At 35.2% G+C, this 21,993-nt stretch overlaps 2 protein-coding genes across 2 annotated transcripts; one reads left to right on the top strand and one right to left on the bottom strand.

Moving 5' to 3' along the window:
• Nucleotides 1-7,759: 7,759 nt before the first annotated feature.
• Nucleotides 7,760-8,916, top strand: LOC122081315 (fasciclin-like arabinogalactan protein 12). Its single transcript, XM_042648386.1, has 2 exons — nucleotides 7,760-8,651; nucleotides 8,742-8,916. Exon 1 carries the CDS (start codon nucleotides 7,853-7,855, stop codon nucleotides 8,588-8,590), a length of 738 nt encoding a protein of 245 aa, XP_042504320.1. The 5' UTR covers nucleotides 7,760-7,852; the 3' UTR covers nucleotides 8,591-8,651; nucleotides 8,742-8,916.
• Nucleotides 8,917-10,079: 1,163 nt separating this feature from the next.
• Nucleotides 10,080-17,361, bottom strand: LOC122080755 (dnaJ protein P58IPK homolog). The gene is made up of 9 exons (XM_042647586.1): nucleotides 17,072-17,361; nucleotides 16,056-16,221; nucleotides 14,933-15,134; nucleotides 14,690-14,850; nucleotides 14,492-14,585; nucleotides 14,175-14,387; nucleotides 12,685-12,765; nucleotides 11,192-11,410; nucleotides 10,080-10,723 (listed from the first exon to the last, which is right to left on the bottom strand). The coding sequence occupies exons 1-9, from the start codon at nucleotides 17,211-17,213 to the stop codon at nucleotides 10,538-10,540; spliced, it is 1,464 nt and encodes a 487-aa protein (XP_042503520.1). The 5' UTR covers nucleotides 17,214-17,361; the 3' UTR covers nucleotides 10,080-10,537.
• Nucleotides 17,362-21,993: the final 4,632 nt, after the last annotated feature.

The raw sequence follows: 21,993 nt of genomic DNA, 5'->3' as shown, positions 1-21,993 counted from the left end.
TTTTGTTTACTATCTTGTTTTAACAGACATAAAAAACTTTTTCATTGTGGGGTTTTCAAATCCTCAAAATTAAATCTCTGGACCACCATATTTTTTGATCAAGCCAATGGAAACACCACTACTTGGGAAACCAATGAAAATATATTAGAATTTTTTATTTTTAACATTAATCAAATAAAAAGATTGCAGAAGAAACACCCTCAACTGCGATATATTCATATAGGTTTAATACAAATTGAAATTACATCTTTTAGGCAGGGAATGGACGTACCAATTATTGCTGCCCTTTTTGATAAAAGATTTATAAAAAATCCTGTAAAAGCTCCCATTAGATGAATGGAATCTAATATGGTACATGACCATATTTGGTTCAAAATCAAACCAAACTATTTTGTCTCTATTACAGACCCTGCAGTTTTTGATTCAGTAGTTTTGAAGATTAAAACCCAAAATTTAGAAATGAAATCTGACATTCATAATCTTGCAGTCTCATGGAAATGTCTTCGTGAACTTATTAACATGACTTATACAAAGCTACAACCAGCTGATAAAATAATAATTGAGATCTTTGAACCTCGTGCCTATGAAACAGAATTAGAACTTAAGCTCTTAAATTAGCATGACTTAAAGATCCCAAAAAATTAGCTTTTGACAGACATCCTGCCTAAACCTCAAGCACTACTAAGAATTCCCCTAACCTTTGATATTTTGGCTTCTGGAGATACTCTATATCTCAAAAGCAAATTTTCTGTTCTACCCTCGGTGAAGGATCTTCTTTATCATCTCCTGTCCAAGGAATAATTTCAATTTATGAATATTCTCCTTATAATCCTCAACTTTTTAGAAGTTACGATCCCACACAGTCTTCTAAACAATCAGATACTCAATCTGAAGCCGAATCAAATATATCATAAATATGAGTTGGAAGACAATAAAGAAAAAAAAAGAAGAAATCATATTGTCATTAAATCAAGGAAATAAACATATTTATGTAAAAGGTATCTTTAAATTACCACAATTTGAAGAATATAACCTTGATGTCCTTATTGACACATGAGTAACACAAGTTGTTTGTTAATGGAATGCAATCCCTGAACGCTATTGGGAAAAAATGAAAAAACCAATCTATGTCCATGGTGTCACATGACCTTTGGTTACTTTAAAGTACAAAGCTCATAAAGTTTTAATTTATTTGAATAATATACAATTTATTATTCCCAAAATTCTTTATTTTCCCTTCATATATGGTGATTTTATTCTTGAAAATACCTTTTTACAAAACCATCTCCCTTTAGCATTTTTACATAATTCTATTAAAATAACTCTAAATTCTACTTAGATTACGATACCAATTCTCCCTCAACACAGTTTTTTCATTGAGAAAGGTTTTAAACCAAAATCAATTTTAGAATTTTAGAACCCACTCATTGGCTCCACCAAGGATTATTTAATAACTTTAGTGACAACCCATTGAAGTTATGAGATAAAAACCTAAGATTTTGCCATATTCAACTCGATGATCCACTAAAGAACATTAAAGTAAAACCAATTTTATATTTTGAAGATGATATTAAAGAATTTGATATTCAATTAAAAGAGTTACAATAACTCAAATTAATTGAGCCATCAACAAGTCCTCATACTAGTCCAGCATTTGTGGTATGCAACCATGCTGAACAAGTTAGAGGAAAAGCCCGTATGATAATCAACTATAAGAGGCTTAATCAAAACATTATTTTTTATAGATATTTCATCCAAAGAAAATATGTTCTTATTCATAAGACCAAAACCGCTAAATATTTTAGCAAATTTGATTGCAAATCAGGATTTTGACAAATCAAATTGACTGACGAGAGTAAACCACTCATAACTTTTAGTGTCCCATTTAATAAACATTATCAATGGATATTTATGCCTTTTGGTCTTAATACAACCCTTCAAATTTTTCAAAGATTGATGGACTCTATATTTGGAGATTTACCTTTGTGGCTGTATATATTGATGATATTCTTGTTTTCTTTTCTACTAAAGAAGAACATCAAGAACATCTCAAACAAATATCTCAATTATTCCAACAGCATGGAATAATTTTAAATCCAAAAAAGGTTGAATTAGAGAAAACCTCTATCAATTTTCTTTGACTCATTCTAACACTGAACGTGTTACAATTACAAGATCATATTTTAGAAAAAAATAAAAGAGTTTTCTGATAAACTGTATGATAAGAAACACTTACAACAGTTTATTGGAATTCTCAATTATGGTCAAAATTTTATTAAGGACTTCTCTAAAAAAGAATGACCATTATTGAAAAAATTATACAAAGATAGTGAATGGACATAGAATGATTCTGATACACATATCGTCCAACAAATAAAGAGAGAGCTAACACATCTTCCTCCAATATATTTTCCTGCTCCAGGTAATTTCCTCATCTTAGAAACCGATGCTTCTAATGAACATTGGGGGGCAGTATTAAAAGCCAGACCCCTGAAAAATCCAACAGATGAACAAATTTTTGGATACAATTCAAGAAAATTCACGTATACACAAATACATTATATTATATTTGAAAAAAAAAAATTTTAGCCCTTCTTTTTGGATTACAAAAATTCAAAATTTTTCTTATATCAGAAAAATAATTTTTAATAGGACCGATAATCAGGCAGTTTGCGATTTTTTGAAATCCAAAAAACACGAAGAAAATACCAAAAGAATTAATTGGTATAATGAAATTAATCAATATAAATTTGAAGTAGAATATATTAATAGTTCAACAAATTTTCTTACAGATTATCTTAGTAGACAATGGATAAACAACAAAGCAATGATGGGTGGATTACCATCAAAGGAAAAGACAAGGCAAAATAGTCCTCAAGCAGACTAATTATAAAGGAATCTTATAGCAAACCAACGGCACAAAAGCCTTTTAGGAAAAAATCTTCTGCATCATATACACGACCTGCTAATAAGATTGATCTACCATAAGCTTCGCTTCCCAAGCGGATCATTTCAGTATTCTCCTACACCAGGAGTATCTCAATGGACTCCACTATCTCAGATTCAATAGACACAAACTCCATTATCTCAAACCCCATATTCTCAAATTCAGTGGGTATAAAACCCATATGAGACCCCTCTCACTTACCTACAAATGACTCAGATGCAAAATGATATTCGACTTCGAAATCTCTTACAAAAAGAGCCTACAGAAGTCTTTGAATTCAAAATCACTGGATTTCATAGACATAAAGGACTCCCCAATGATGTCTATTATATGATTAATCAAGTATGAAAATCACATTGTGGCAATAAGAAAAAAGCTTTCAGACAAGATTTGCATACTCTTTCCACAATCCTTACTCAATATTTTAGAAACTACAAATGTTTTCAAGAATTGATCTTCAAAATCATTATCCAAACGAATTTTGACGATGATATTGAATATGTGAAAATAAACAATTTTCTCAAGCTTTTCGAAATTTTTACTGATTTTCATGATAAACCCATTTTTAATAAAATCAGACGAATTTGTCTTTATGAAAAGGCGAGGCATGAACTACCCAAGGAATGTTTCAAATTTATCAAAAGAAAAATTATTAAAGATAATATTTTCAATTTTAAACAGATGTTACAAAAATATCTAAAAGACTTGTTTTTTCAAGAAAATTATCTTAGAGTTATTTTTTATCCTTCCACTAACCAATGGGATATGCATACTATCGAATGGGGACTCTGACACTCTGTGGATGAATTATTTTTCAACCCGACAACACAGAATTTACCTGTCATCTACTCATGATGATACAAACCATGATTTATCATACTTTCAAAAATTGAAAGTTTTGTCATGATTTGGTTTTTAATATTTGCTCCTCTTTGGGCTAGAGGGAAAGAAAATATTTTTATCAACCCTATCAAATTTGGATTCTTACTATTGCCAACCAAGATTCATATATTGGACCCCCCAAGATTGAAGAAGATATAAGTCTTGAAATAATCCAAGACAGTGATCATCGACAAGTCTAAAAATGTGCTTTAATAGCATTAAGGAGAAAAACCTTTGAAGCAGTAGGAGATCGATTTACTACCAAAGTAATAGACCGTCGAATATTATTTTGCATAAACATTCATATTGACTATATGGTCAATCAACAGCAAGAAACTGAAGCAAATCAATTTATTGACAATATTATGGACTTGGTACCATTAGACGCACCATTGGATTTACTCTTGGATGTTCAATCTACCATTGTCTCACAAGAAGTCATGGATGAAGACTTACATGGTTATGGAGGACACTCTTCGGCAAGAAGTCTTGGTTCTATAACTGAGCACAACATTGATAATATTATGGAAGCATAAAATGGACTAACCATATAGAACTATCATGACATCTCACATGACTCTCATAATGACGTCACTATATTTTACCGGAACTATGCACTTATTACCGGTATTGTAGCAAGTTACTGTTTATTAATTTAAGTTCCACTGAAATCCACGGACTTCAGAGGTTTTTAAATCTAGAGTCTATAAACGGAGACCCCCTCCTCAGTTGTTATCATCGGTTATTCTAGTATCACTATTCTCTCTCACTATTCACTATGCTCTCTAATAGTTACAATTTTAATGTGACCATGCCTGATTACATGAAGAATATCCCCGATAAGAATGCAATCCTCGACCCAATAAATGACAAAAGGTTTTTTGTATAGACCACATTTGAGAGAGTCTCTCCTATATGGCCGATAAGCTCCAATACATATCAATATCGACAATGACCGATACTATTAGCTGTACCGAACAGCAAAACCCCGCCCATCTTAGCCCATAAAGCTCTGAACCAGTTTAGCATTAAATGGGGCGAGGCCAAGTTTGGTTAGATCCAACCCCAATAGTAAGCAAACAAGTGAAACGGTGAAGGAAGCAAATCTTTATTGGAGTTGTTAGTGGACCGATCACCAAGTAGGCCTCTTGGGCCATATTATATTGGGCTTGGGATCCAACATTGCCAATTATGGGCCTTGGGCTAATTTGTAGATCGTTACGTAATACAAGTTGGGTTCACTCAATATATGTTGAAGTTAAAAACACCAGATCGAATCGGCAATATTGACCAAATCAACCCCTATTATTGACAAACAAGTTCTGATTAAGATGGATTGTGCCCTGTTGGAAAATCAGGTTTTGTGACTTGACTCGTTCTCTTTAAATTCTAGTGAGTCGGAGCGAATCATGTCAAAATTTCCCCTCTTATTTCCATTCCAATCTTTCTCAAGCAATCCAAATAAATAATTAATAAAAAAATTAAATGAAACAAGATAAAATAAAGATGTTTGTTTTTCAGATTTTTTTATGAAGCTTATTATTCATTGTCTCTTGGATTGAAAGTGATAAGATTCAACTTGGAGATGTCATGGTCATAAATCTATAAATTAAAATTTAGATGTATACACTCAATAGTCACTAGATTCAATAAAGAAAACTCTGGTCACTGAACATTTAACATCATTAGAATATATTTTAATTCAAAACTATTCAGAAAAGCCGACTTATACTTTTGATAAGAATCGACCATTTTATTGTGACTCGGGCAAAACAAACGAGTCTTGAATGACTTTGTATGATTTTGTCTCAGTCTTGTCATTTTTTTATACAGGACGAGTCTCCATGACTCTAGACTAGGTATCTAATCTTTTAACCAAACACTGCCTAGTTTTTCTAGTCAAAACCTAGTTTGCCAACAATGTTGTCAACACCAGACGATTCGAATAAAGAGTCAATGGAAAATCGATCTCGTAGACACTTCCAAGTTTAAAAGAAAAAATGATGTTTTGATTTGGAATCGGATCGATACAACCTGATATAGCTGATATACGTACTGATATCGATATCATCAGTGACTGATACTATTAAAAATCGATGATCTATTTTAGTTAGGTGGGTAGTAGTAGTAACTCGAACATTTAACTCGAAGAAAGCATGTGGTTCTGAGTTTGATTCCTCTTACTTCTTTTAAGCCACTCACACAAAGGTGTTCAATGCACAAGGGGCAATGAGTTGGATCTTGAAGAGAGGAAATGTGGTAATGCATTGAAAGAGATAGATAGCCAATTCGAAGTTGTTTGAATTCGAATTGGGTATCTGAAGTTGGTAGAGAGTCCGTTCTGATGTAAATATTGTTGGCTTTAAATGAATAACGATGGGGAGCATAGTCTAGGAGGAAACCTATGTTAAGAGAAATTAAATGGAAATAACAAAACCCACTTGTTAACAAAACTAATTATAAGATCGAGTTTTTCTTCACCCATGGATTGGCATGAAGAATGGTAATTGCTCTCTCATTTTTTCCTGTTGGGACCCTTCTAGGAGATGAGCCTCAATGGAAAGATACCAGCTCACCAGTTTAGAACCCATTCATGAATCCAACCATTTAATGTCAAAATACTGGGTCCAACCGATGGACACCTTTTTTAATTAAGTGATCCGGTTCATCAGGTTCGGTAGGCTAGGGTTGTCCATGACGATGATGATGATTATTTGGGACCGCATTGAGATTTCTAGAAAACCTATGTGGATAAAGAGAAATGGGATTTACCAAAAAAAAAAAAAGAATAAAGAGAAATGGGATCACCATTGTGCATTTCTAAAGGGCAATGAAAACTGAAAACACTTTTTTTTTTGGGCAGAATTTTTTTTAAAAAAATATTATTTTAATTGTTACTCCATTTAAATATTCATTTCGATTTTAGACTAAAAATCGTATATTGAATTCCATATAAACTGAATCGCTCGAAAACTAAACCATAATAAACTCTACAAGTATGTGCCTTTGTTGACTTATATGAAATTATCTATTACGTGTTTCTTTGTTGAATTGTTAAGGATCGAAAGAGATCAAATTAATTTAATATATGAAATTGTATTTTCGTAAGGTCATAATTTTTTTCTCAATTTTATTTATCTCAGAAGTTCAAAAGGTTATCCCCACTTAAATTGAATTTGAACCGAATTATCACGATTGTCTACAAATTGAATGAAACTGAATATAGAAACCAGATAAAAGTGAACCATGCAATTTCCTCTTTGAGGTTATGAATTTATTTTTTTGTCCCATCCCTTCCCCATTGAACAATTGTAACCGCCTCTGATTCCTGGGTTTTTTCATACCGTTACCTCAAGACTATTTCCCGCGAGAAAAAGAGACCAAACCAACAACTGACGCAAATGGTTCCTCGGCTGCCACCATATGGAAGAAACATCCATTATGAAACTATCAACCCGGCCGGTTACCCTATGGAGACACGAATGCTTACTTTTTAAGGCTCTAGCTGTCTTGCGGACAATTTTTAATTCTCTACTCATTGTTTCCCTTTTCTTCCCAGAAAATTTAAAAGAAAGCAACCCAAAAGGTTGCTATACTATCAATTAGTATTGTGACAGTTACAACTAAATAGAGACACAAAGATGCCCCACTGGGACTTAAGAGGGAAAAATGTGAGGGAGAGGGAGGTGGCCCTTCCATTTATAATCACCTGCTCTGTGATATTATACCTTACACTTTCCTGACTTCCCAAGCAAGCTCCCCTCTCTCTCTTTCTATATTCAATTAGTTTGAATGATTGTTCTATCATACCAGGCAAACATGATAGGAGATGAGATTTGGGTTCCTTGGCCAACTCAACTTGGATTACACCCATCACCTAACCTCTCCTTCTCCCACCTCCATAAAACCCATCTCTTCCCTCTCAAACCCAACAACACTTTAGTCTTCTTCTTCTTTCCCCTTCCTCTCCTTGTTCATACTCACCTAGCAACCTAGGTTGGCAACAACCAAACAGATCAGAAGATGATGAATCTGAAACTGAAACAGCTCCTTCTATCACTCACCCTCCTCTTCACCACAACCTTAGCTCAGACTACACCTGCAACTGCCCCTGCCCCTTCTGGTCCCACCAACATCACTGCAATCCTAGAGAAGGCAGGGCAGTACAATATCTTCATCAAGCTACTGAGGAGTACCCAAGTTGAAAACCAGATCAATACACAGCTCAACAACTCAAACCAAGGTCTTACTCTCTTTGCTCCACCAGACAATGCCTTCTCTAATCTCAAAGCAGGAATCCTCAATTCCCTCTCAGACGAGCAAAAGGTGGAGTTGGTTCAATTTCATACCCTCCCTTCTTATGTTCCTCTCTCATCATTTCAAACTGTGAGTAACCCAATTCGTACTCAAGCTGGGAACAGTAACAATGGCCAATTCCCATTGAATGTGACCACTTCAGGCAGCAATGTGAACATAACTACCGGAGTGGTTAATACCACAGTGGCTAACACGATCTACACAGATGGGCAGTTAGCTGTGTATCAGGTGGATCAAGTACTTCTTCCTCTGGACTTCTTTACTACACCTGCGCCTGCTCCGGCACCGACTCCGGCCAAGAAGAAGAAGACACATGCGTTTGCTCCTACAACTACGGCTGATACTACTGCGGATTCATCTAATGCCGTAAGGATCATCACAAAGTTCAGTACTGGGGTGTCCTTTGGAGTTGTTTTAGTGATGGTTGCAGCCATTGGTTTGTGACCCACTACTGGATGATTGCTCTATTGGATTGGATCGATCATTGATGATTGTGATCGATAAGGTGAGTGGGTTTTTGAATAATTTCATTGGCGGATCTCTCTTTCTTCTTAATTTTGTATCGTTTTGCAGTTACATTTGATTGTTGTTGCAGTTGCTGAAACGGGTCTGTTGTCATCAAATATAGAGAAGATTTCCCTTTTTTTTTTTTAATTTGAGATTTTTCATATTTTTTTTTCCTCTTCATACAGAGGATGAGTTCTGTGTATTGTATTATATTTTGATTCACGTTCAGATCAGAAATCAGAATAAAACAAATGCTTGTATAAGAATGTTTTTTTAAAGATTAGAAAGGTTATATGAATCATCAATTTCCATTGATCCAGGGTTTAAAAAACTTCGGAGTGGGGATAACTTGGATCGATCCTGATCGGGGAGAATCGGGATCGCATCAGCCAATTCCTTTCTGGGTCATTGGAATCTGCCTATTCGATCCGATTTTTGAATCCTTGATGCGATCGCATAAATTCCTTGGCAAACCATTTTCATTTTCGATTTTTGAAGTTTCAGGCAGCTCATGGCCGTTACTTATGTCATGTTTGAGTTCAGCCCAATTCTGACCCGATGAGTAGGAAAACTCATGATCTCACAGTCATTAATATTCTCGGATGAAAGTTCGAAAATGCTCATTTCCTAATCTTCATCCCAATCCCATTAATAGTAATAACAATAGATTTTTTTATTTTTATTTTTTAAAATTATTTGGGTACAGTGGAAGTTAGATAAGTTATATATGGAATAGGAAGAGCAGAAAGTTGCCTAGTGAACATTATATATGACAATAAGTTGGTATTGCAAGAAACACTTGTTCCTTCGGATCAAGTTTTCCTTCACTCATTGTGAAGGGAGAAAATCCATTAATCCACAACTTCTTGTGGTTGGATGGGAGTATGGGACTCTTGGAACACACTTTAGGCTTGATATAATATAAGGTAGAGGGAATAATGGCATCCCAGTAGCTAAATTCTATTCACCCACATAGAAGAACACTTTCACCATTCACCCAAAAAAAAAAGAGGCGCAACTTACCAGTGAAGAAAATCTCACACGGGAAATACTTGCAATACGGCCCAGTAGGGTCAAAGATTTTAAACTTGGAATTGGCGTCCAATGAGTACCTGCTAATTCTGATCCGATCAGCCTGAATTGGCCCCCAAAACCCTAGAATGGGTCACTCAAAAAGGTCCAGAATCAAGATCAATCACAGCATATTCTGCTCTGAATCAGCCAATTCGATTCCCAATTTTGTAAAGGTGGATAGGATGTATTTGAACTGTGTAAATCAAAGCCTCAACATCAAAATTGCATCCAGCTCCAGAAGCCAAGCTAAAGAGCCAATAAATCTGCGCTCTCTTTATCTCAGAAGAAAATCTTTTTCATAGGTTATCAGTTAGAATATCTCGGGGAACAGCTAATAGAACAAAGTCTGTCATTGACATTTAGACAAAAATACTACGATTTTCTTTGTATTTACCACATTTTAGGACAATCAAAACATCTTTCGAGAAGTTGTTAATGGATGAAAGAATGAGATCTTATTTGTTTGACAGCATATAAACAACACAGTGTAACCAAAAAGAAAAAAAAAAAAAAAAAGGAGCTATATTTTACATCTGTATAACTAAAATCAGAAATAACACAAGAACAAGGGCAACTCTGCCATGGACTAATTACTAACTCATACAAGTTTGGGATCAATGATGGTGCCGCGAAGCAAAATTTTCTCTGGAGAGACAAATTTCTATAGAATGGCCTCTATCGCCCTGCAATGTAACTACTACTCATTAGCAGTCAGAAAAGACGGTTCTTTGCAACCTGCGAGGACAAGTGCGCTTCCTTTCCTTGATTTAATGCCTCTGTTAATGACAACTAACTTTCTTTTATTGGCAATCAAAAATGAAATCCACCAAATCCACCACCAGGGAAACCTCCATCGAAGTGGAAATTAAATTGCTGTCCCCCACCACCGAAAGGGTTGAAACCACCACCACCACCACCACCACCACCACCCATTCCCATGTCCTCTAGGTCTTCACCTCTGTCATATCTTACACGTTTATCTTCATCACCAAGTACCTATACATGAGGAGATTGAAAGTTTCAGACACCACTAATGGTGTGGGTTATCTACAAGACTACAAGGAAAAATAGTAACTACATCAAACAAGATGTCTTCCAAGCACATTAACAAATAATGCACTGGCAATGATAGAAAAGACAGCAAGGATAGAAAAGACAAGAGGATGGTTGTCTGTAAGTTGCACAATTGAAAAACACTGTGCATCTTAAACAAAAATAACATCACACTGCAATTATAATAGAGCAATGGGGAACCAAAGCTTACCAGCAAGGGGATAAAACATTATGGAGGACAGCCAAATTTCTCCAGAAATTGCAAGTACTTGCTTGCAAGGGTTTAAAAGCATGAACTTTAATCCTCCAACCCCCCCAAACCAACCCAAGAAAAGAAAAAAAGAAAAAAAACCCGGGAACCTACAAACCACATCATATGAAGAGGATAGATATATAGTGATTCAATCTCACCTCATATGCAGCAGCTATTTCTCGGAATTTAGCTTCAGCCTCCTCTCTATTATCAACATTCTTATCTGGGTGCCACTGTAAAGCAAGTTTCTTGTATGCACGTTTAATTTCTGATATAGATGCAGATCTTGATACTCCCAGAATCTTGTACCAGTCCTTGCGTTTGCTCAATTTCAAAGATCTCTCAGCCTTCATTAATGCTTCTCGAATATTCATATCCTGCAAAATTTGACTCTTAGTAGGACTCCAATATGAAGCTTCCAGTGAACAGTTAATATCTTCGAGTTTGAAACAAAGAAGAAAATGACAAGCAAAGTGTTCAGAAAAGAAAAATGGTAGTACTATATTAGACACCGGTAGGTGATCTGAAGAATAAAAAGTAAAAGCAAGGTTATAATTAATATTTTTTTTAAACAAATAACTAACTACAAGATTTAAAGAAGATTGCCAATGTACAAATAATAAGCACAACACAAACCAAAAGAAACACCGGACAGAATAGGCAAATGACAGGTTGATGGATGCTATCCTAACTTTAGGTATGCCTCCTCAGCACAAGAGGTGAAACAACACAATTTTTTTTGGCTGGTATATATAATAGAAATATCAATCATATTCAGACTGCCCATTAACTTTGGAGTTCCTTGGTCATCTGCTTTTATCGTGTGTAAACTCTAGGCAAAACTAGCATGTGCACTTGTGTGTGTTTTGGCCCAGATCTATGGCAAGTTGGCAGTTGAGGTTTGACTATTACATCTGATAACTACGATCTACCCAATGGTCCACCCTCCATCAAAGTAGCTACTAAAATATCCACATCAATTCGTACCTCCATAAATTACTACCCTGAATTCCTCTCCGTAAACAATCTCAATTTCCTCCCCACATTGATGTCTGTCGATTCCCACCCAATGTGTAACTGGATGGATGAAGAAACAATAGAATCATATGTTAGCTTTTGAGATTCCTATCAAGGTTCAAAATCTGTCCTGAGATCAGTTTTGATTCTATAGCAACAACAAAGACAAAAAATGGCTTTTTCATTTTCCCTGCCTTACAGATGAATGGATAATGTTTAAAGGCTATAGGCACAGAGTCATTATTTTATCCACAAGTCAAGGTGTAACAGCAAAAAGGTTTCGAGCATTTCAAATTAGACACCATAACACTCTGATCCTGCTCCATCCATGCTGTGGTTACTTAGATATAGGATCATCTTACAGGAAGGTATATCCTCTGTTGTAGGAAGTACTCTAGAATTTATTAATTACTTTCCTCTTAACTTAAAAGCACAGAATTTATAACCTTTAATTTTACAGTCATATTATCCTGCTCCTTACGTAGCTTCATATGTGAAGTCTACAAATAATAAAAAATATGTCTTTCGGACCATCACCAAATTTAAATAAAACAATAAAACCAAAACAAGAGGGAAAAGAGAGAAGGTCAACAGGCCATAAAATTATAAAAGAAGTCATAACTTTATGACAAACCTGAGGCGATTTTTGAGCTGCTGCTTTCAAATCTTCCACGGCACCTTCCCACTCTTCTACCAAAAGTTTGGCTTCACCCCTCTGCAAAACAGGGGAAAATGTCAACATATCTTAAACGCCATAGAATATTGTGATTTCAGAATATAGAGATCAATGCAATCCACTAAGATAACACTAATATAGAGAGAAATCAAACAGTTATTCAATTGATTGAAAACCAGTAATTACTAAGATGAAGGCTACACCCAACCTTCAAATTCCAAGGTAATCCAGAAAGGGAAAAAAAACATAAACAAAAAGCAGGCTTTTTCTAATACTGTATTAGAATGTAAGGGTGGAAAAAGAATATCATTGCAGCACAACATCCTAGTAAATGCACAAAGCTTTTTGTGTGATTCCTCTGGCAGCAAATTTGCAATCCAAAGCATGACTTAAAATTACAAGGTGAACAAAAAGGCCCTCCAATAAGACTCTAATGGTAGTACAAGTCAATTTTTTGGGGAAAAAAAAGTGCGAAGTCACACTTCCAAATGATCCTAAAGTTTGGCATTTTTCCAAAATATGGCCGCTCTGCCAGCCAAGCTTTTTAGCATTGCATGACTTAAAATTACAAAGTGAACAAAAAGGCCTTTCAATAAGACGCTAATGGTAGTAAAAGTCAATTTTTCGAGGGAAAAAAGTTTGAGGTCACACTTCCAAACGATCCTAAAGTTTGGCATTTTTCCAAAATTTAGCCGCTCTGCCAGCCAAGCTTTTTAGCATTGCACAAAAAAAGACAGAATATGGTACCAAATTGCTAGTTTGCAATCAACAAGCGCAATAAATGTCTTGATGTCTAATTCATTGGATCAAATTAAGTATCAATAATTCCATTTTTAACCTTAAAATTTTCTGACCAAGGACTATTTTTTTGAGGCATTGCAACAGTGAAGGTGTGACCAGTTTGCTGCCAACTAGGTGATGATTCCTCATTTGTAATATGGCAAAAAAAATATTTGTAACATGGCATACAGGGTATATCCAAATTTAAATATTATCCATAGAGAGTGTCCTTCCAGAAAGATTTATTGATTTAAAGTCCTACAGTGTAACTGGTATTCTTATAGACATTTCGCAGAGCGACTTACACATTCAATGTATACATAGTTCTAGAAACAGACAGCGATAGGAATAAAACATAATCGAACTGGCGATTTTCTGATACAGGATAGCTTTCTCCAGACCATATAATTCAGTTGAACACATTTTTTTTTCCCCAAATTTTAATCATTTTTAATCCTTTTTCAAATCTGTGGTTCAAAACTGAATAGAGCCAGAAGTGGGTCCGCTATCTTTTCGGTTCAAACCAATGTCCCCTTTTAGAAACTATGGATTGATACAGATTTAAAATGGAAATCACCCCAAGTAAACTCCCAGGCATTTCATGTGGTCATTAATAATTTTATTTTTTTGGAGTAATAAAGATGTTATAAATGGAAATCAGATCAAACCTGAACCAAAGCTTCAATAAGCTCTTCATCAATATTAAGTGCTTCTGTGCAACTACCCAGTGCTTCCTTTCCCCTGCCAAGCTTGACCAAGGCCTTACACAAACCAAGATGAAGGTGTACATTATGTGCAGAATGGTTAGGATCCACAGCAAGGGCTGCTTTAAACTCCTCCACTGCCAATCGCAGCTTACCCTTATCCGCATTATCTTCTGCCTGTAAATATCACATTAAATGAATGTTCAATATATTATACATGTGGGTGGTAAATATAGAAATGGATTATATTTATGAGCCATGTAAGAGCCTGTGGGTCCTACACTTTTAGTCTTCTTTAGCAGATTCTTCAAACCAAAATATGCTTTCTTTAGTTCACCATGTTCCGGATCTAGGCGGAGCCCTTTCTGGAAATGTCTGATAAACAAACATATAAAGTCCATGAAAAAAGATAACACTTATGAACAAAGATTGTGGCTCATGATGAAAATGATTCCTCAATCAAGTATACCCCAACAAACCTCAATGCAACATCATGATCTGCCAGATAATAATAGGCACGCCCACGCAATAGCAATGCCTCCAGATTATTTTCATCTTCTTTGAGCATATATCCAGTCTCTGCTATGGCACTAGAATAGTCTTTCACTGCTAACAATAACTTTATCTTGAGGAGTTTTGCCTGAAGCAAACCAAGTTCATTCAAGATAACAGCACATACAGAATTGATTCAATAGACAAATGAAACTGTACCAACAAATTACATTTGAGCATGCAGGTGAGAAAACAAGGACAACTTTATCAATGTAATCCAAAGATTTTCCAAAATCGCCTGACTCAAAAAGATTAATTGCTGTTTCAAGAGCACTCTTAGCCTGCAACAGCTGAGAAAGTTCCTTTTCTGCTGCAGAAGTTCCAGGTTTTAGCTCCAGAAACTTTTTGTAGTTCTTCTCAGACTCTTCATATCTACATCATCCAAAAATTGCCTGAATCATATAATCTTCTAATCAGATATTAAAAATGATTCAAGTATGATTCACAAACTGATGGGATCCTACTGAACATTCTAAGATGCTATCTTCCCATGTATTTACATGAAACTGTTGTCTCCAAATTCTACCAAGTTAAGGTTTTGTTATCATATCCAATCGCCCCCCCCCTTTTTTTCTGTTCTCTGACCTGGACTTGATAGACAATATGATTTAATCATAAAAAATGTCCAAAGAAAACAAATGCAGAAGGCATTGATGAGATTCTAAAATCACTCTCCAGGTAACAGTAATAACATAAAAATAAGAAATTACGTAAAAAATACTGGGTAGAATATTACTACATATCTCCAGGCTTCCAAGTAGATAGGATTCTATGTATGTCCAAGTTCCAAGATTTTGTACATGAATTTCTTAGCATATAGTTGTTACATTTTGTATGATTATACACTTCATAATCTGTTTCAATCATTTTGTACAGATTTCCATTCACTAATCGAAATTGGTCACATATATAAGGTAAGTTTCAGCAAAAATATTGCAGTTCAATGAAGAATTTTTTTGTAGCTTTCCCTTCAATAGTCAGACAGTTGCCCATTTGACCCATGGTTACATATTTATATCCTGGTAGCTGGATATAAGGATCAATTTCTTCATGCATCTAATGGATGAAGAAATTTTCCAGCATCTCTAGCCCACCCTAACTGGCAGGCACGTGGTCCATTAGCCGTTTACTTAAGGCAGAACCAGAAAACATAACTAAGATGCTAGGCTACATTTCCCAAAAGCTAGCACAAGAAGTTCCTATACTGCAATGGAGTCAAAATACATGACACTAATGTTAATGCCCTTAGAAAGACAGTTTGTAGAAAGTAGAAATGTCATTGTAGAAAAGAACCTGCACAATTGACGAAAAACTGATGCACGATGCCTGTACGCTTCTGAAAGTGTTGGATCAGCCTCTATAGCAGCATTAAGATCATTGAGAGCTTCACTGTAGCGTTTTGCCTTTACATTTTCTGAAACTTTATTGAATAGGCCAGCAGCATTAGAAGATTTCCCATCTGCAAACCATCAAATAACCATATAATAAGAGAAACTCTTAAACATATCTAATAAACAATATTATATGAAAAAAGATGCAAATTTAGATTTAAAAAAAAAAAAAAAAAAAAAAAAAAAAAAAAAAAAAAAAAAAAAAAAAAAAAAGCAGTTTTCGCCAAAAAAGCGTGCAACCCACTGGCTCCGACTTGGAGAAATAAGCAAAACCAATTCCTGTAGAAAAATAAGAATTCTAAGGAAACCATGCATTATTCTGCCAAGATGAAACATCATTTAACTTTTTTTCCCCAGTTTCAATTTGTTTATATCTCACATTTCTTCTTCTTCTTCTTTCCCTATTATTTGGATTTAGAGGTCATTCCCATTATATTAAAAGATCATATGGCCCAAAATACCTAACTTATTACAACCTTGTCTTTGGAAAGAAGCAATTTGAGTTTCTCCTTAAAAAGGTGAATACCACAATGTGTTTAGAAAGTCAGACAACTTTCATTATTACAGTCTCAGAAAGACGTGAACCTCTCCAGATCTAATGAGAAAATTATGCAGCAATACTATCAGACTAAACTGCCGGATGGAGCCGCCCTTGTAGATCAAAATCATGGAGACCGCCAAATTCCAAATATTCTGGCATAGACCAAACAATTTAGGCACGATTAAAATCCCCAAAACCACCATAGTTTAGTAGAGCATAAGCACAGTTCACTTGAACATCAACTTAAATACATATACATAAAGGGGGGGGGGGGGGGGAAATAAAACCTAGCATCACAAAAATTCTATATTAGAGGATAAATAAATCACACAAGACTTATAATTGCACTCAAGCAGTAAGACACAAATGAAGATTACCTTTAGCAGAAACCAAGGGTTGGAGAAGGAGAAGCTGGCAGACGAAGACGAAGTGGAGGATGAAGAGAGAGAAAACGAAACCTCTCCAAGCCCCAACATCTATGGCGAGTGAGAACTTCCTCATCAACATCGCCGGCATCATCAAAGTCAGCTCAGCTTGTGATTTCAACCTTTTCTTTTGGGAATCAGAAACGAAACACACACTTTCTGCAACTCCTTTGGGAGGGAAATTGAGAATGAGAGACTTTAGTTCAACGGAATCGGGAATCCGCGGATTCGTAAATCCAGAGGGAAATATAAAGAACAGAGCATTGGTCCCGGCTTCGACGTCGAAACACGTAGCAACCACCTATGGCCATTCTCCACGTGGATCCCGGAGTGAGGAACTAAAGTTTTTTTTTTTTTTTTTTGGTTGGAGTGGGTGGGGAGGGGGGTGGTGGGAGAAATGGAAGAAGTAAAAGTTGTTGCTCGATGTCAGAAACCCTTCACCTCTTCGGTGTCTTCACCCATTGTATTTGGACTTTGGAGCGGACCAAGTCCGAGTAACTCCAAACATGGACCATTTTACATTGTGTTGAATCCATGGTTTCAAAGTTTGGATCGGATCCAGACCATCCGGGTATTATTGGTATGTGTTGCAAATCTGATACCAATCCATTAAAGGCCCGTTTGATTTTATTTTCAAAAACGTGTTTTTTTGTTTTTCTGTGCCCATAAATGGAAAAACACCCCAAAAAATCCTTTTGATTTTTTTGTTTTGTTTTACTTGTTTTTTAAATAGAGATAGAAATTTATGTTTGTTTCTATATCTAGAAACAAGTCAGATTTAATTTTCTATTTCTATAAACAAGTGGGAGGGACAAAAATTATGAAAAACCTGATACTTCACTCCACTTACCCCAACCTCAATCCATGTAGAAACTTCTTGTTATCCAAAAACGATGGCTCCATCACAAACTCAGAACTGGGCAACGGTAGTGAAAGCCTTCACCAAACAGTACTCCTACAATACTAAGGTGGATGTGAAATGTTGGGAGCTTGAAACATTAAGACAGTAGCCTAAAGAAGGATTCACCGTCTTCTTGATGTGATTCAAAGACAAGGTCGCCAAGATGGCAGATAAGCTATCAGAAGTAGAGCAGGTAGAGATATTGATAGAAAACCTGTCAAAACCCTATTATGATGTTCTTTATTATCAGCATTTGCAAACTTTTGATGCCTTTATAGCCACTGGAATGCGTGTGGATAACAGAATTTTGAGAGAGGCCCAATATCAAGGTTCCTCTCTAGATGCAGGCAAAAACACCCGAGTCAGACAAGGAAAGGGTCCGAAAATTAATGTGGTGAGTGTAGTTCAGCAGTCAGTCTCACCAGCCACTTATTCACAGTCCTTCATAATACAAGCAGATGCACCCGCCCAAAAGACCCCTCGCCCAAGAAGGCAGTTTTCTGATTTGGGAATGCTCGTAATGGCCGCATATGAAAAGTTAAAGAAAATGATTGCTAGGGACAGTGGCTCCAAGAATGATCAGCAACACTCCTCCCATTTGGTATATGGATCATGAGTATTGTGCCTACAACACTCAGAGAGGGCACAATACTGAAAAATGTTTGGGTTTACAGCATGCAATTCAGGACTTGGTAGACAATGGAACGATTGAGGTGGTTGTGCAAAGCTCATAGTTTTGGACTGTCTTCATCCTTCTGAAACTCATTTCCACGAAACATACTTGCAAGTCCAACATCGTGCCTCACTCATGAGCTGCATACTTGCAACGTCGTGCCTTCACTTGTGTCTTAAAATCGACTACACTATTAAAAATGTATTGAGAAATCAGAAAACAAACTATTTTTACTATTTTTAAACATAGAAACAACAAGAAAAAAATCAAACGGACCCTAATATATAGTCCAAGGTTAAGAAGATAATCAAAATTTTTTTTTTAAAAGAAACAAGGATGCAAGTCTAGGCATAGGGACACGTGGACAAGATTCTTTTCTCCTTCAACCTTCCTATTTTATATAACGAATTGGGTTTGACTGACCCAATTTTTCGGATGCAACCGAAGAGATGAATTGGGTTGACTGTCATCCTTTGGTCACTTTTGGTTTTCAAATTTTGTCCCATTTATAAATGGGTCTTGATATTGATTAATTTGAAGCCCGGTCCACATCAGATATGCAATGAGCAAACCTGGCTCATAGATACACACCAAGAGCCCTTGGTGTTGAAAGTCCCAAAGTTAAGCGATGTGGGATTATTTCCAACACTTTTCACATAGGGCCCATCACCCCAGTGTAGGTTTGAACCAAACATGGCTAAGATAAAGTCCATAAACTATTTCAGAAATATGCACAACACTGGTTTATAAGAAAACAAACCCATAAAACAAGCTATAATAAAATGGGCTGGGCCGTTGGGGTTAAGTCAGTGTGGTCAACCTCCTAATTTTTTTAAGGAGAATTTACTATCGTTCACTGCACTTGACCTACATTTACTAAAAATTTTTTACTTTTTACTTTTTTACTAATATTCCCATGCTTTTTGATTTTTACATCTCTTTCTCCCTATCTTTTTAAATGCCCTGATTACCCTTCCTTTTCACTTGTAACTTATTACATTTTTTTTCTAAATTGATTGGTTCAAAACATGATTTGAACTAAACCACTAACAAGTTTTGTCTCATCTACTCATCAAGGATATTGTAAATTCAAGAAAGAATAATTTTGTATCCGATCTATATTTATATCTATATCATATATTCCAATTGGATGCCACACATTTATTTTTTTTTTTAATTCTTAGATTGGCTGAGACCAATACCAATCTAATACCGATAAAAAAATAGATTGCAAAATTTGTGATGATGGATGAGGTAAAAAAAAATGATAATAAATAAATAAATAACATCCATGATGATTGGATGAGATGAAAAAAAAAAATAATAATAAATAAATAATATCTTCAAGGACACATCATGCTATATTAATATCCTTGATGATTGGATGAGACAAAATTTGTAAGTGGTTTGATTCAAACCATATTTTAAACCAATCAATATGAAAAAAGTGTAATAGGTTACAACTGAAAAAGATGGGTAATCCGGGTATTTAAAAAGAGCAGGGGAGAAAGAAATGTAAAAAAAAAAAAAAACAGGGGAGTATCAGTAAAAATGTAAAAAGTAAGGGAGTTTTAGTAAATATAGACCAAGTGTAGGCGAGTGATAGTAAATTCCCCTATTTTTAATTGCTTTGAGTTGTTGGTAAGATCGAAATCCCTAAATCCATGAACTATTTTCAAATGGTTATCAAAGTTAAGTTCAATTTAAAGGAATCCATATCAAAATCCCTCTTTTACAAATTAAATGACAATAATTATAATGCAAATTAAAGAAAGTTGATTAAGAGGCTACCTCCTAATCAACGGTCTCTAGTCTCTACTCAGTTTCCCTTCGATAGAAACTCAAGCTATTGTTGGGTTATCATTGCCTTCTATAGATGGAAAGCTCACGGTTGCCTTCTAAGAAATGAAATTAAGACTACCTTGAGAAAAATGAAAATGGTTTAGTAGGGTCTTCATATGGAGTTGGATATAACAATTTTTTTCTTTCTTTTTTTTCCACCTCTCTTGTTTCCATAAGATCCATAATTATCTAGGAATTTTTTTTCTATATTATTCCTCAATTCTAACTTGTAATTTAAAGTAAGTTACATTCTTCCTTAGAATTTTTTGGAAAAATGTATAATTTTAATTTTTTGCCTTTTAAAATAACAAACTTTTTTTTCTCCTTCCATTGAGGCAATCCTATCTGTTTACTAAAATACTGGGTTAAACACTATATTAAAAAAATCGCAACTTTGTAATAAGAAAATGAGTAATAAAAATAAGGTTATCATAACTTCTTACTTCACCAATGACAAGAAGTTGTACCCTCAATTTTTTTTATTATTTTTTTTAACGAGTATATATTATTTTACGCTTAAACCATCTTTTTTTTTCGAAGGAAAAATCTCTCTGAGTCCAAGGCATACATTGCGCCTCCTCTCGTCCTCATTTTTTTATTTCTCTCTTTCAATAAAATAATTAAACGATATTCATGTGTGTACGTATGAAAAACGTCTTAGGTTTGGAGAACCCTTTCCTTCTCCCCATCCCAACCCTAAAACATCCGTTGCCCCAAAGAAGTGTACCCATGGTGGACATTTATCATTTCATTTTATTCCCTACGGTTCTTTGCAAGCACTGTAAATGATTCTTACTCGATCTTTTAGCTTCTTCTTCATTTTCTGATTATTTTGGCAAATAGGTTGTTTTGTATGATTGTTCCTATCATTGAATTTGTCATGTAATTTTGGTTTTCATGAGTTGCAATCGTTGTCAATACACACAGAAACACCTTCTCTTTGATTTTAAAAGAGCTGGTTTGGTGCTAGTAGCCACCATTTCTTCCCCCATGTCATTGATTTGAATGTCTTTTGGTTCTCTTTCCTCACCCTTGAGGTTCCCATGGAAGGATCAACCTTGGAAAATGCATTCAAAAGACTCACTAATCTCTCAATTCTTTTTCTCACTAGTGTCCACATGTGGGACCTATTAGAGTGTTCAACCCGAAACCTTAAGGTATTAGATGGAGAGAGAGCTCCTCATGTTAATCAGGGCATCCAAAGACCTAAGCAAACCCATGTAAGACAATATTGCTCAATAACTCTTCACATCTGAACAAGATCATCCTACATGGATTGTTCAAATAGGATAATTGTAATAAAACTCTTATATATTAATTTATGTAGGAGCAATTTTCCTTGAAATAAGTAGTATGCTAAGATTTAGGATACACCATCTAATCTTATTGTTAGCTTAACTTTTTAAAATTTTATTTAGAAAAAAGTGTTCTTACTCTCCTAAGCCAAGTATCAAACAA

This window comes from Macadamia integrifolia, chromosome 6, assembly GCF_013358625.1.
Source record: "Macadamia integrifolia cultivar HAES 741 chromosome 6, SCU_Mint_v3, whole genome shotgun sequence".
Lineage (NCBI taxonomy): Eukaryota > Viridiplantae > Streptophyta > Magnoliopsida > Proteales > Proteaceae > Macadamia > Macadamia integrifolia.
The sequence above is the reverse complement of the archived record's forward strand: the minus strand, read 5'-3'. Positions and strand labels throughout refer to the sequence as shown.